Genomic DNA, 13,004 nt, shown 5'->3' with positions numbered 1-13,004 from the left:
ATTACTTCTGTGATAAAGTGAATCAAAAATGCAAAAAGTTACATGGACACGTGTTGCTGTGTTAACTTCGGGGATGTATGTAGTTAAAAAGTAGGTGATCTATCCTAACGTCATTGCTTGCAGATTTGCTCGTAATGAAGGGGCCACTGCAAAGGCCTTATCAAGGGCAGTCAGGCAGTTCAAGGCCCCGGAAATATGATTACTAGCAATCTGGCGGGAGCGTTGAAAGCTTTGGGCGTGTTGAATTTCACGAGAAAGACGCTAAAATAAAGCTCAATGGAGAGACTTCTTTTCTTGACTTCTGATACTCCTCAGGAGCGGCGCGACTTATGGATAACGAGTGTATGCACTTGTATATTAGAGCGTCCCGCTACATGTTTTTCAGTCAGCTGAACCTCTTCACAGTAAGCAGCCACGAATATGTTGCTCAGTTATTGGATGCTACTGCTGCTGCAGTGTTTCAGTGTGCGCCTCGTCTTTGCGGAACCTTCTTGTCAGAAGTTTCAATCGGAGCCACGACGGATTTTTTTCAACTGCGGAGGTTTTACGACAGCGTCCGAACTGGCCACGAAAATTATCCGTCCAGAGCACAGCAAGCATGCCTTCATGCTATCCGAGAGTCGTCTTGAGCACCTACCAGTCGACACATTCGCCGACTTGGCAGCCACTAACGTAACTTTGAACAAAGTCCACATCGACAACTTCGACGCAGTGCACCCCAATGCATTCGAAAGACTAAACGGCACACTGGTCGAGCTGGTATTCCTGAGAGGCAGCACCCTGCCGAAGTCGTGGAGTCTTCTCAAGGATGTTGTCTCGCTGATATCGCTGCGCTTCGAGAGGCAGGTAGTGTCGATCGATCAGGACTGGAACAACCTGCCACAGAGTATTCGCGACATATTCATCATGGAGTGTACAGTCTCGAGCATGGAACATGGCGCACTCGCTCGACTGACGAACCTAGAAAAGTTTGATATCACTTCCAGTAGATTCAGTAATTTCTCGTGGTCTGTTTTGCCAAATCCAGCACCTTCTCTGCAAACGATATTCCTCAGGTAAGCTCCTGACCACTGCAGGGATCGAAAATGCTCCGGTGTGTGCAGCACAGCTGTTGTGTATTGTATATAACTCAGTTTTTAAGCCTGTAGGCCTTTTAGCTAACATAAGGAGCCCATGGAGCTAAGTTTGGCTTGCAGAGTGCGAGGTACGAATGCACTGTACCAGTAGTACTAGTGCAGCAATGCAGTACTCTTGAGAGTAATTATTGCTGGATTCCTGCGTAAATGTAATTGCGTATTCTTGTATATCTGTTATATTTTAAGCATTTCCTGTGATGATGACCCACATCTGCAAACAATAGAAGGAGACCTATAACATTGGGTAATGGAATGTCCATGTGAGAATTCTTCAGCTGCTACAATGTTGCGTGCCTCGAAATCACCTATCATGAATCTCACTTCAGTCTTCAGCAAAGACTGCTATTGTTTTTCTGTAAGAAACTGCGAGCTCTTCCATATTTCTGTGCAGGCGAAACGAACTCACTGAAATTCCAAGAGGATTCAATCCAAAACAGTTTTTTGCTATAAAGAGCATTCACCTCGAGTCCAATACGATCACTACCTGGGATGCAGAAACACTTGACGCCGTTAGAACACACCCTAACAGCCCAAGTCTGCATCTCGGTAAGTAATATTGTACTTTAGCAAGTCACGTACCTGCTGCACGCTAATAGGATACAAAGTGATGGTACCACTCCGCCTTTCATGGTCATCGTGTTGTTGCCATTGAAGGCACCTCAAGACCACTCAACTATTTTCTTTATTACTGTGCGGTTGTCATGCCCCATCGTGGCCTGTCAGCCTGCGTATTGATAGAGAGCCACCCATCGTTCGGGGGAGGCACTGTTAGTGGAACTCGGAGCGGCGTAAGCGCAAGGAGCGAGAATGGAGCAGTGTGACCGTACAGCCTTACTGTATTGGCCATACTGTCTTCCTTGCTGTATTTCCGTAACTTGCTAAAATGATGGGATGTAAATAGCATAGCATTTATAGTTTGGCTGTCAAAAAAGTGAAACCCCAAAAATTACCATTCCGGTTGCTATATATACATATCTGTGTGTCATTAGCCAAAACTACAAGTGTATCAAATAGTTACTATTTGTCGTTATACTGCCTCAATTTCTGTATCATAAAATGCAACTTTTACGGCAGCATGATCCCTCTATTGTCCGCAATCAGAGCTGAAATAAGTCGAATCGTTTCTTTGGCGCTTTGAAACTTATTGAGGGAGGCTTTTGCATTCACGTGCCAGGACAGCTCAAATAATTGAAAAGTCTGGAGGAGCGAAAAATTTATATAGTATCACTGGTCACGTTCGTTTAAGCATTGATGTGCATAGCGGCAGAGTTCATGCTACAAGGTTTAGCGTGGGGCTGCTTGGCATATTGCTTTTTCGTCTTATGATTAGCACAGGTGCCTAGCCCACAGTGGCATAGCCAGGCGAAAGCACACCGGGCCGTGCCCCACCCTTCTATATTTTTTTTACCATGACATACAGAGCGAAAAATGACCATTTACCGGAGGTGCCCCCCCCCCCCCCCCCCATCGGCCTTCACGAAGAAATCGACCCAGTATCTGCACGTTTAACAGTAAATGTCGTCGAAAGACGGTAGTCTTGCGTGTGGAGAGAGCGAACAAAACCGGTTGTTTGATGTTCTGTGCGAGAAAATTGGTGAAATGTTTTCTGGAAGCGCTGCGTTAGAGAGTCTCGATCAGTGCAGCGAAGTTGAACGGGAGCATCGAGGCACGTTAGACACGAGCGTCATCTGGCAGTTATCTTCAAAACCGAGGAAGGCGTGCGTGCTCACGTAGAAAGATGTGCACCTTTCTCGGAGGCGATAAGGTGTAGAACGGTAAGCGACGGGTAGGTGCCACCACCATGTCGTTTAGCATATCGTTGGAAACTCCTGCCTTTTCGAGCATCGCGTTGCACTGTCAGCGCAGCGTAATAAACGCTACGGTCCTTAGAATTATTATATGCGCTCTTTTGAGTATAAAACGACACATAAAAGATATAAACGTGTTATTATGGTGCCTCAGATATGTGGAATAATTACTTCTGAATTCACATTCGCACAAGTATGAACGCTGAAACTTCAGCAATATTGGTGGGCGCTGCGTAGGGGGTTGGCCGTTTGACGTATTGTTGGGTGCCGTTTAGGATATCGTTAGCCCACACAAACACACAAGGGTACAGACAGACAGACAGACAGGCAGACAGCCAGCCAGCCAGCCAGCCAGCCAGCCAGCCAGCCAGCCAGACAGACAGACAGACAGACAGACAGACAGACAGACAGACAGACAGACAGACAGACAGACAGGCCAAAATTTTGCGTAGAAACTCCCCAAGAAAGACTATTGTCTTTAAAAATTCTGCCTACGCCTCTGATGGCCGCCGACAATTCCTACGTGCACCCTACCGGGGAAAAACGACAGCCCGTGGCACGAAACAGGTGAAACGTCCAGCAACTCGTCCACATATTATGCCGCCATTAAGCACATATCCCATCGTGTGCAAAAGCAACGCAGCCAATATATATTACGCAGCAAACGGTGTGTCGGGTTTTGAGTGTTGGAGACTGAACACGAATGTCTCTAGACGCTCAGACGCTCGTAATTCATGAAAACTTGACGCTGCCTTAATGGCTTCAGGGGAAAGGTATTGCTGACTGTATTGTATGTAGACCACTAAATAGCCTTATAGTGTAATGTCACAGTAATCAGACCATAGGCATGCGCACGAAAGGACGGGGGATCAGGGCAGGAGGGCTGCTGTCCCTTAGTTACGTAATAGGAGGTGGAAAAAATGTGGCTCATACATTTACATATAAGAGGGGTGGCATACGATGAACCCTCTCTACTCTCACGCCCCTTGCCTGAATGAGAACCCAGCACACGCCTTTGAATGGAATCGCGTAAGTATTAAAGTTCACAAAAAAGGAACGCTTCAAAACACACTGCTGTGAATCTCCGTACCACCTCCCCCCCCCCCCCCCCCGCCTTTCAACGACCTATGTACACCAGCGTATGAAAGAATGCGAGTCCCTGATCTTTGAGAAACCAAAACAGATTGGACGTGGCAAGCAGCTTAAAAAGTGGTACGTCCCACGTACAGTGGGAATCGATGATATGCGAAGCATGAACGAGGAAGCTTCAATTGTCACTCTAAAATCAGCAGAATGTTACGAGGTGGACGTAAATTTGGCCACACATGACTTCTATGTTATGATTATCACGTTTGCGCCTGGCATTTCTGCATATGTGAAGCTAGCCAAATGGCCATGAGCGCGCTATGAGCGTAGCATGTAGTCATGTTTTACGTGACACGCTTGCCATGATTATCATCTTTGTACGTGGGATTTATCTTTGTCGTCTGTTAACGTCACTTAGTAGCAAATTTGGTATCTTTGAATCTAGCGAAACGACAACGAGTGCACAATGAGCATAGCATGCAGTCATAATTTACATGACACACATGTCACGATTATTATGTTGGACGTATCATTTACCTTCGTCGTCCGTTCGCGTCATTTATTACCAAATTTATGACATGTGAAGCTAGCGAAATGGCCACGATCGCATTATGAGCGTACAATGCAGTCATGATTTAAACGACACACATGTCGTAATTTTCATGTTTTGACCTTTCATTTACCTTTGTCGCCCATTCGCGTCATTACTTAATTTGGTATATGCGAAGCTAGCAAAGCGGCAGTGAGAGCATCATGACCATGGCATGTAGCCATGTTCTTACACGACATACATGTCATGACTGTCAAGTTTGCACCAGTCACATACCGTAGTCATTCATTTATGTCACGTAATACATAGCTTGTTGTATGTGAAGCTTGTGAAACGATCATGAGCGAATCATGAGCGTAGCGTGTAGTCATGTTCTTACATGTCACACATTTCATGATTATTATGCTGGTACCAGTAATTTATTTTCGATATTCATTAAAGTCAAGTAATACTAAATTTGGTATATCTGAAGCTAGCGAAACAATTGTGAACGCCTCATGAGCGTTGCATGCGTTATTACATGACAATCATGTCATTATTATCATGTTTGCACCAGTCATATACCTTCGTCATTCATTCACATTGCGTAGTACCAAACTTTGTCTATCTGAAGCCAGTGAAACGACCACGAGTGCATCGTGAGCGTGGCGTGTAGTCATGTTCTTGCATGACACGCATGTGATGATGTCCGCGTGAGGGCCTGTCACTTATTTTCACCATGCAGTCATGTCACACCCTACCAGATTGCGATATGGCATGTGAACGAAACCACTGTAGAAGCAGCAAGCCCCTGGCATGTAAATAATGACATTTATGGCATACATATGTCATAATTTTCTTGTTATCACTGCTCACTTATTTTCGTAGTACAGTCATGTTACGCCATACCAATTTTGGTATAGGTTCCATTATCCAAACGGCTAGAAGTGCTTAATGTCTCAGGCTGTGAAGGAATGAGTAGTAACTGAAGAAAAAAAAAGCGTTACATAAGCGGATGTCTCTGTGTAGCCGCTAGGTGGTGGCCCGAAATTAGAACTACTTCATGCCTTAGACGGCTGCTTTATTGTCAACTCTCTCTACCGGCTCTGTCATTGTTTATTGACTTTATTGTGAACTCTCTTTCGACTTTGTATAACGTGGCCTAACTAAGTTCTTTCTAAACATGAACCCGAGTAAAATCTTTCTCAACATCCAGCTACACAACCCGTATAAGTGCTTCATTCGTTCGCTGCTGCCGCTGAAAGATCTGGCATAAGAGTGGCTGAGCATGAACACAGAGGCGTCTATGCTAACATCTGGAGTTCGGCACCCGAGAAACAACTTTTGAGTGGCGCCGTCCTTAGGGTTCGCATCGCTCAGGCAGAATTTTATCGCTTCTGCTGAAGCGTACGTGCTTGCCTCTCTTTACTTATGTCATACATCCCGAAGTTAAAACACTTATACAAAAGCACTCAGGCTTCTTATCAGGCAGTATTGTAGTCACTGAAAGATTTTTTTATCTCTATATCGATTCGCCTATCTTGGTTGTAACAATCGGAAGCTATTAGACTGTCACTTGTATGCTTTCTCGAGTTAAACAATGTTCATTCAACAATAGGTTACAAATGAAAATTCTAGCATCATGGTGTCGGTCTCGACAAGTAATGGCACGCAATATTCTTGAAAATAAAAGAAAAAACGGCAATTTGAAGATGTTGTGCACTTACAAACCTTCCCACCAAGCAGCCACAGAGCGCTTAAACAATAGCTTTTGTTCTAGTCTTCTCAGTATCATCTGCCATGCGTTATTCTCCCTTTGACCTTGCACCTATCTAAATATTACAAGTGACAGCAGCACACAATGGGTCAGTGAGAATAGCAGCCTCAGATTACATTTATGCTCTCCGGCAAAGCAAATCCGCTCTGTAGAAAAGGTAGCCGACTGACTGACTCTTGACAGCTCGATTTATTTATTGTACTCTCAAGGCCCGAGGACATTGAGTTCGAATAGCGTGATTCAACGCAGACAGAGCAGGCGCAGACACAAGACGAAACGTACCGACAACCATGGACTCTGGGTCGACAATAACCTACTTCCCTCTTTGTGTATTTTTTATTGCTGGTTTTGTCGATTCAGCAAGATAGGCACCGACATTTTTATGGTGAGGTAGGAAAAACAAATCCTTAGCCCGCGTCCGAAAAATATAGCAGGTCGTGCCAATTATAAAAGAAAAACGAACGAGGCATGGCCTGGTGGAATGTTTGAGCGGAAAGCAGTGCAAGGAGAAGGGGCTACACCCCCTGTAAAGTAGTCAAAAATAGAAAAAGCTGTTGTTCTGTTTCAGAATGTTGTTCATGCTGCCAACATATTTTGGCCGAGTTTTATTCTTCGCTGGTGAATTCTGGTGACCGGTAGGTAGCATGGGGCTGTTCTTGGAGTAGTCTCACCATTGGTCTGGTGTAAGAAAGGATGATCTTGACACGCATTCAACCTCACAGAGACTTTCACCTCGAAAGGCTGTAAGATGATCGACGTGGCAGCGCTGGGACCTTCCATTATAAGAGCTACTAAATCAATAAACGTCTGTTTGAAAAGTTTCCACATCTAAAATTTTAGAGTTTTTGTACATTCATTGCACGGGACTTGAATATGATGCCTTTAAAGTGTGTGCATGCTAAAAAAATCTGCAGCTCCGTCGTGTTGGCGTATCCCAAACGATGTTATAGTTGTGTCACAAGAGCCCGTCGTTCACCCATTTCGCTTTTCTTCGTACACACCATTTATAAGCAATATTTGTGAGAAGAAGTAAATATTCTGGCACTTGAATATTTTTATACATGATAATATTTGTAGAAATAACCTATTCAAATGGGCAATGCGCACGCTATATGGTCTACGATTGTGAAGCTACTTCTTGCGAAATACTCAGGATGCATATTGGGCTATACGCCCCAATCCAAACTTCATTCCCCGCTCAAGAAAAAGAAAGCCAAAAATAATGGTGTGGGAAGAACCTGTTCCCGCAAAAGCATACCAGGCTTAAAGCCAATTTAAAATAAATGAAAAGGAGTTTTTAATTATTACTCAAAGCGCAAAATTTTCTAGAGAAAGTCAATTGGTAAAATAAAATTGTGGGTGGAAGGTAACGCATTTGGTGTCCCAAGGGCTCACCGAGCACGGAAAGCTCGCGATTTCTTTAATGTAATAATAATGGGCCAGAGACGTCTGGGCCATGCCCAGGATCAGAAAAGATGTGAAAGAAGAATAAAATAAAATAAATAAGAATAATATATAAAAGAAAAGAAAGTGAACAAAAAAGAAAAGAAAAGAAAAAGTAATAAAACATAATATTAAAAATAGTAAAAACTATAAAAGTAATAATAATGAAATTGAAATGATTTTGAATAAAATTAGAAGTAAAATTGAAAAGAAATAATAAACACAAAAGTAAAATGAAAAAAGAAAGAAAAAACTAAAAGAAAAAATAAAAATAAAATAAAAAGAGAGCTTGTACATAATCCGCAGTCCACAATGTCCGTATCTTCCCTCCGGTAAGTAGTTGTCCGCCAGACCACACGTGGCTGTTCGCCAAAAGGCAGACCTTCCGTCACTTCGTCGAGCTTTTCACCTGTTGACCCACTCTTTGCGTCCTGGTGTACTTCGTTCCAAAATAGCGTCACCGTCTTGTGTTTATATGTTTGTTGCCCTAGTGTATCAAGCGCTGGCCGGCATGGATACAGCGCCCATGACCCCGATGTTCGCGATAGGGTCGACAGGGGGACGCCACGCGTGCCACCTGACGTTTGTTATGTATTTTCCTGTGCGTGTATGTCATGTAGCACAGTTTTCTGCGTCAAGCGAAACGAGACCAATGCCTTGATGCATAATCCTGCAAAATACTCAGGATGGATAAAATTTAGTTGCCAATCTTGTATTTTTTTCTGCGACTCCGAAAAAAAAAATAAGTAAGGTATGACAAAAACCGCTAAAAGCTGTACAAGGGGAGATAACATGCTGTTCTTAAACATCGTTAAAGACCGATTGCCATGTGACACACGAACGTTACGTGTAGACGCTTCTAAAGGTTAAATTACGTTACGGGTGAGAAACGATATTCAAATGACCACACGAAATGTGAAGCTGTTTCGACTCAACAGTATGGTATAAATTGGTTTTTGTAAAAAATTCGGTGCATGCCCAGAGTTTTCGTAATTCTGATTCATTCGCGTTTATTTGGCACCTAACCTCAGAAATTAGTCGCGATATTAACCTAAAACGTCTCCTGGATGTTTCACCGCAACCTGTCCTTAAAGCGTATGATTTGTAAGAAAAGTATGGCCTAACCAAACGAATGAGTTATAAAGAACCAACCTATATTCTTGGTGCACTGGATTGTGTATATATCATTTTAACCCTGCACTGGCCACTTCGATATGCTTTTCTTTTGCTTGTTCTTCAAAAACTTACCCATATTGCCATTGTCCTCTTTTATACACCATTATGCGCAATCAAATACCAGACGTGCGCAAAGGGCGTAGCACAGTCACAGCAAAAGCTGGAAGAGCTGCTTTTCAGAGCCTTTTCTAAACACTCATTGGGTAACTGCTGGAAACACCCTTGTTTATTTCCCACTTTGAAACTATAATAAAACATTTTGTGTAGTAGGCCGGAATTCACTATGCTAGTTTTCGTCAGTTTTTGTGAAGCGTTGTAACCGCTAAACACAGGCAAGGCATTTTGTGCGAATTGTTCATGCAGTGGCTGACAAAAAAAGTGTGCCTGAAGTGGGTATGCGCAATAGTTACTAAGAACAAAAACAAGCTTTTGTAATGAACTGGAGCACTGGACGACCAACTTGTTACGCTATTCGCACAGTGTGACACCTGGTTGTTCTATCACTGTTTTCAAAACGCTTTATTGGTCGCAATAACGTGATTGCTTCTCCGATATCAAAATCTGCCTAAAGCAAGTTTGCCAACAAGTCTCAAGCACCGGCGTGGTTCAGTGGCAAAATACGGGGCTGGCATCTAGCGGATCCGGTTTCGATCCTCACTGTATCAATATTACCAAATCGCTTTTCTAATTTCGTGCGATGTGGTCACGGACACCGGCGGTGGCGGTGGCAGACAACTATGGCGCCGCGCGTTACCCGAGTTGTGCTCTCATAACAGCTGTTGGTGTAATATAGCGGGAAGGCATCAGACCCACCAGTGAGATTGAGAGCTTGATATTTTGAAGCTCTGCACACGAGGAGAAGCTGAGAGCCTTGACTTCGGTTTGGCGAGATAAAGACAAGTGGTTAAGTACGCCCAATGCGCTAAAAAACTAAAAAAAGTTTTCCAGAAAGCTCTAGCACTGCGAAAATCTTGTTAAAACTCCAAGCCCACTTGCGTAACCGTAAGACACTCCTTGGGATGTCCTACTCTTCCTTGTGCGGCATGTTACTGTGCCACATTTTCTTTATCTCGTAAAGACCTTGTGTACCGCAAAATGCCTGTGAAAGCTTCTACATCACTCAACTCGGCATATTACCTCTTTGCGGCAAGTTTCTGTGATGCACAACTATCTTTTTTTTTCTTTTTACAGGGGCTATACCATGTGACTGTCGTATTCGAGTGCTTCTGGAATTTCCCAGGGAGAGGCTTTCAGCGACATGCTCATCCCCGGAAAGTTTGAAACATCGCCAAGTTGATAAGATCCGTGTCGAAGATTTGCAATGCTAAGAGTACTGAAGACGATGGAAATTAAATCAGGCAGTGAACACTGTTGCCTGTCATTTCTCGTGGGCTTTTTGTATTCATTTCTGAGCGATAGTCACAAAACTGAGGACGAGATACATTAAAATGCTTTTTCTATATTTTCACCTCGATAATAATTTTCATCTGAAATGTATATGTGGACGCGTTCGCCACATCCCAGTCAATGATATCCACATAACCCTAGAAGTAATATATTGTGTGTTTATTTACAGCCATCAGTACTTTTAACAGGAACGATTCAAAGTGTGGCTTAATCTAGTTTCAATGACGTCAGCACAGCGAAGTTTTGTTTTCAGCTGCCGAGATGTTACCAATACACGCCGACATACTGTCTGAGCGTATACAATTATTATGTAGGCTACTCATCACTTAGGGACTGGTGTTTCACAGTAGTAACAGAGCATCTTTGAGCGTGCAAGACTCCATCAAATAACAGGAAGCTGACGTCATTGAGTTCGCGGGGGCACGCTCAAATGGGGGTGCAGCTGTCAGCATCGAAATTGCACAGACTTCTCCCTTTTACGCCCGTTTAGTGTCGATGCTGAACGCAAATTAGTCTAGTGCATTGTTGGCCTTGAGCCTAAATCCTTTCGCAACACTTATTCGATGTGGCACATTGGTTCTGTTGAGAGAAATAGAGTGCATTCACGAACCTTACACCAACACCATGACCTATTCCATGGGAACAAGGTATCCACATGTGAAATAAGCGCCATCAACTTGTGCATGCTGTAACTGGCGCCACAAACTTACACGACACTGAGACGTCGGGCAAGCAGGTCTACGCTCATCACAGCCGCGTGCGTCGTTGTCGTCAGTGGCAGTATGCTGGTGACGACAGACTTGCGCAACTTCTCCCAGACTGGCCAAATTTCCGGCGAATACCACGACCAAAATCGCTCCCTCGAGATTCATCAAGCCGAGTACTTCAGCATCGAGTACGTTAAGACCACGCTGCGCTTTATACGCGTCCGCTTCTGGGTCGGCAAAGTATACGGCAGTGGTAAATTGACGACCAGATAGCACAGGCACTGCCAGAAGCAAAGCGAGTGGCGTAAAAAACACCGCATGCGGTCAGCCTAGTGCAAATCCCACTCATTACCATGTTGACCGCGCAGTACAGACGTAAAGCAAAGAGTGTAACAGTTCCTTTGGGAGAGAATTAGACCATGAAGATGTCTCAAGAGTGAGCCCAATGAGCTTCTGCATTTGATCTCGCGTCCCATTGTTAACTGGAAGGCGAGGCACCTCACTACCACATCGTGTCTCTGACTTGAGGCTCTCGAATGCACTTGCGTTGCAACGCAAGGTTCACCATCGCCATCACCTTGTAATTACACTGTGGCATGGATGCCATGGAGCTTTTCGATTACTGTTGTGGCCATCTAACCACTGCAAAAGTTTTACCCTCAGTACATGCGATTATTAGTGGCCCCTTTGGAGGATGTCGCAAAATAGTAACGGAGCAACTTGGAGTGTTCCACACTATCAAAAAAGAGGAAGCTGAGGTGGCATCGAGTGCCCGGGGCATAACCATGTGGGTGGTGCAGCCGTTCGCGAACAACATCGGCAACAAACGAGAATGTCTCTCTTTTACGTCAAGGGAACCAGCCATTTCGCTACACCTTGCACAAATCAAACCAGTCCAGGTTATGCTGTGGAGTGTTCGTGTCAAGCGTGCTTAAGCCGTACATAAGCATAGTGGATCTACAAGTGGAGAAATTCGATACTATCAATATCAGCAGATGACGTGGTGTTTTCTTTTAACGGTAAGTTTGGTGCATAGATATGTGGCACTTCATGTGATGAGTTATCTTGTGAACGTCGCATTCTACGTAGTTATGGTTGAGTAATCTTGCGATAAAATATACAGGCCACAAGCAACGCTGATGGCCTATATACCAGTACGAGGCACCCCAACAGCTACACTGCATAGACATGAGCTAAGCGGAAGCAGTTAGATGTTTTTCATTGTCCAGTACTCCCAGTATGTGTGGCACCCAATAGTCTATACGCTCGTGATATGCAAGTAGGCTGCCGTCTTCGGAGCTCGCCGTTGGTCACCGAAGCAACACTGAAGAAGACTGATACTTGATGTACAACCGTCTAGAGGCCCTGTTGTTCGTACTGCGGGCAAGCCGGACAATTCTACCGAACATGTCGTTACCACTAAGTGGGTCTCCATGTATTTTTGCCAAATGGCCCTCGTCCATGACCAGGCGAGCAACCACTGTAAATAGAGATCTTCATCTCGAATCATCGCAATATCAGACAACGGTCGCACGAGCCCCGCTCGCCTTTGCCTGCTCGCTACAGGTCACCTAGCCCAGCCTATACTGGAGCGACGCTACAACATGCCGCTTACCCAGTTTTGCAGGTCGAGAAAACGGAAATCAATAACCTCTGAAGGGGGGGCCCCTGACGCTGACTCTACTAAAGATCCTTCACCACGAAGATTTGACTGCTGCAAGGAGTCCAACACACTCAATTGAACGTGGTACGCAGAACACTAACGTCAAACATTGCTGTAATCTTTGACAAAGTTGAAGTAATGCGTTAATTAACACTGGAGCAGACACTTCCGTTATGAGCATGGGCTTTGCCTGCAACCGAAGGTTTTCACCCAATTGTCTGATTTGCAGATTCGCACGGCCGAAGGCCATCTCTTCAGGAGACTATGCACGA

At 44.4% G+C, this 13,004-nt stretch overlaps 1 protein-coding gene across 1 annotated transcript; it reads left to right on the top strand.

Moving 5' to 3' along the window:
* Positions 1 to 340: 340 nt before the first annotated feature.
* Positions 341 to 10,345, top strand: LOC119164627 (uncharacterized). Its single transcript, XM_075884344.1, has 3 exons — positions 341 to 1,055; positions 1,528 to 1,682; positions 10,147 to 10,345. The coding sequence occupies exons 1-3, from the start codon at positions 421 to 423 to the stop codon at positions 10,281 to 10,283; spliced, it is 927 nt and encodes a 308-aa protein (XP_075740459.1). The 5' UTR covers positions 341 to 420; the 3' UTR covers positions 10,284 to 10,345.
* Positions 10,346 to 13,004: the final 2,659 nt, after the last annotated feature.

The sequence above is a fragment of the Rhipicephalus microplus genome, unplaced genomic scaffold, assembly GCF_043290135.1.
Source record: "Rhipicephalus microplus isolate Deutch F79 unplaced genomic scaffold, USDA_Rmic scaffold_28, whole genome shotgun sequence".
Classification (NCBI taxonomy): domain Eukaryota; kingdom Metazoa; phylum Arthropoda; class Arachnida; order Ixodida; family Ixodidae; genus Rhipicephalus; species Rhipicephalus microplus.
Note: the sequence above shows the minus strand (reverse complement) of the source record. Positions and strands in the feature narration are given on the sequence as shown.

Coding starts and splice junctions, on each gene's coding strand:
- LOC119164627 (XM_075884344.1), top strand. CDS start 421: ATGTTGCTCAGTTATTGGATGCTACTGCTGCTGCAGTGTTTCAGTGTG. Junction 1,056..1,527: donor CTGCAAACGATATTCCTCAG/GTAAGCTCCTGA, acceptor ATTTCTGTGCAG/GCGAAACGAACTCACTGAAA. Junction 1,683..10,146: donor CAGCCCAAGTCTGCATCTCG/GTAAGTAATATT, acceptor TTCTTTTTACAG/GGGCTATACCATGTGACTGT.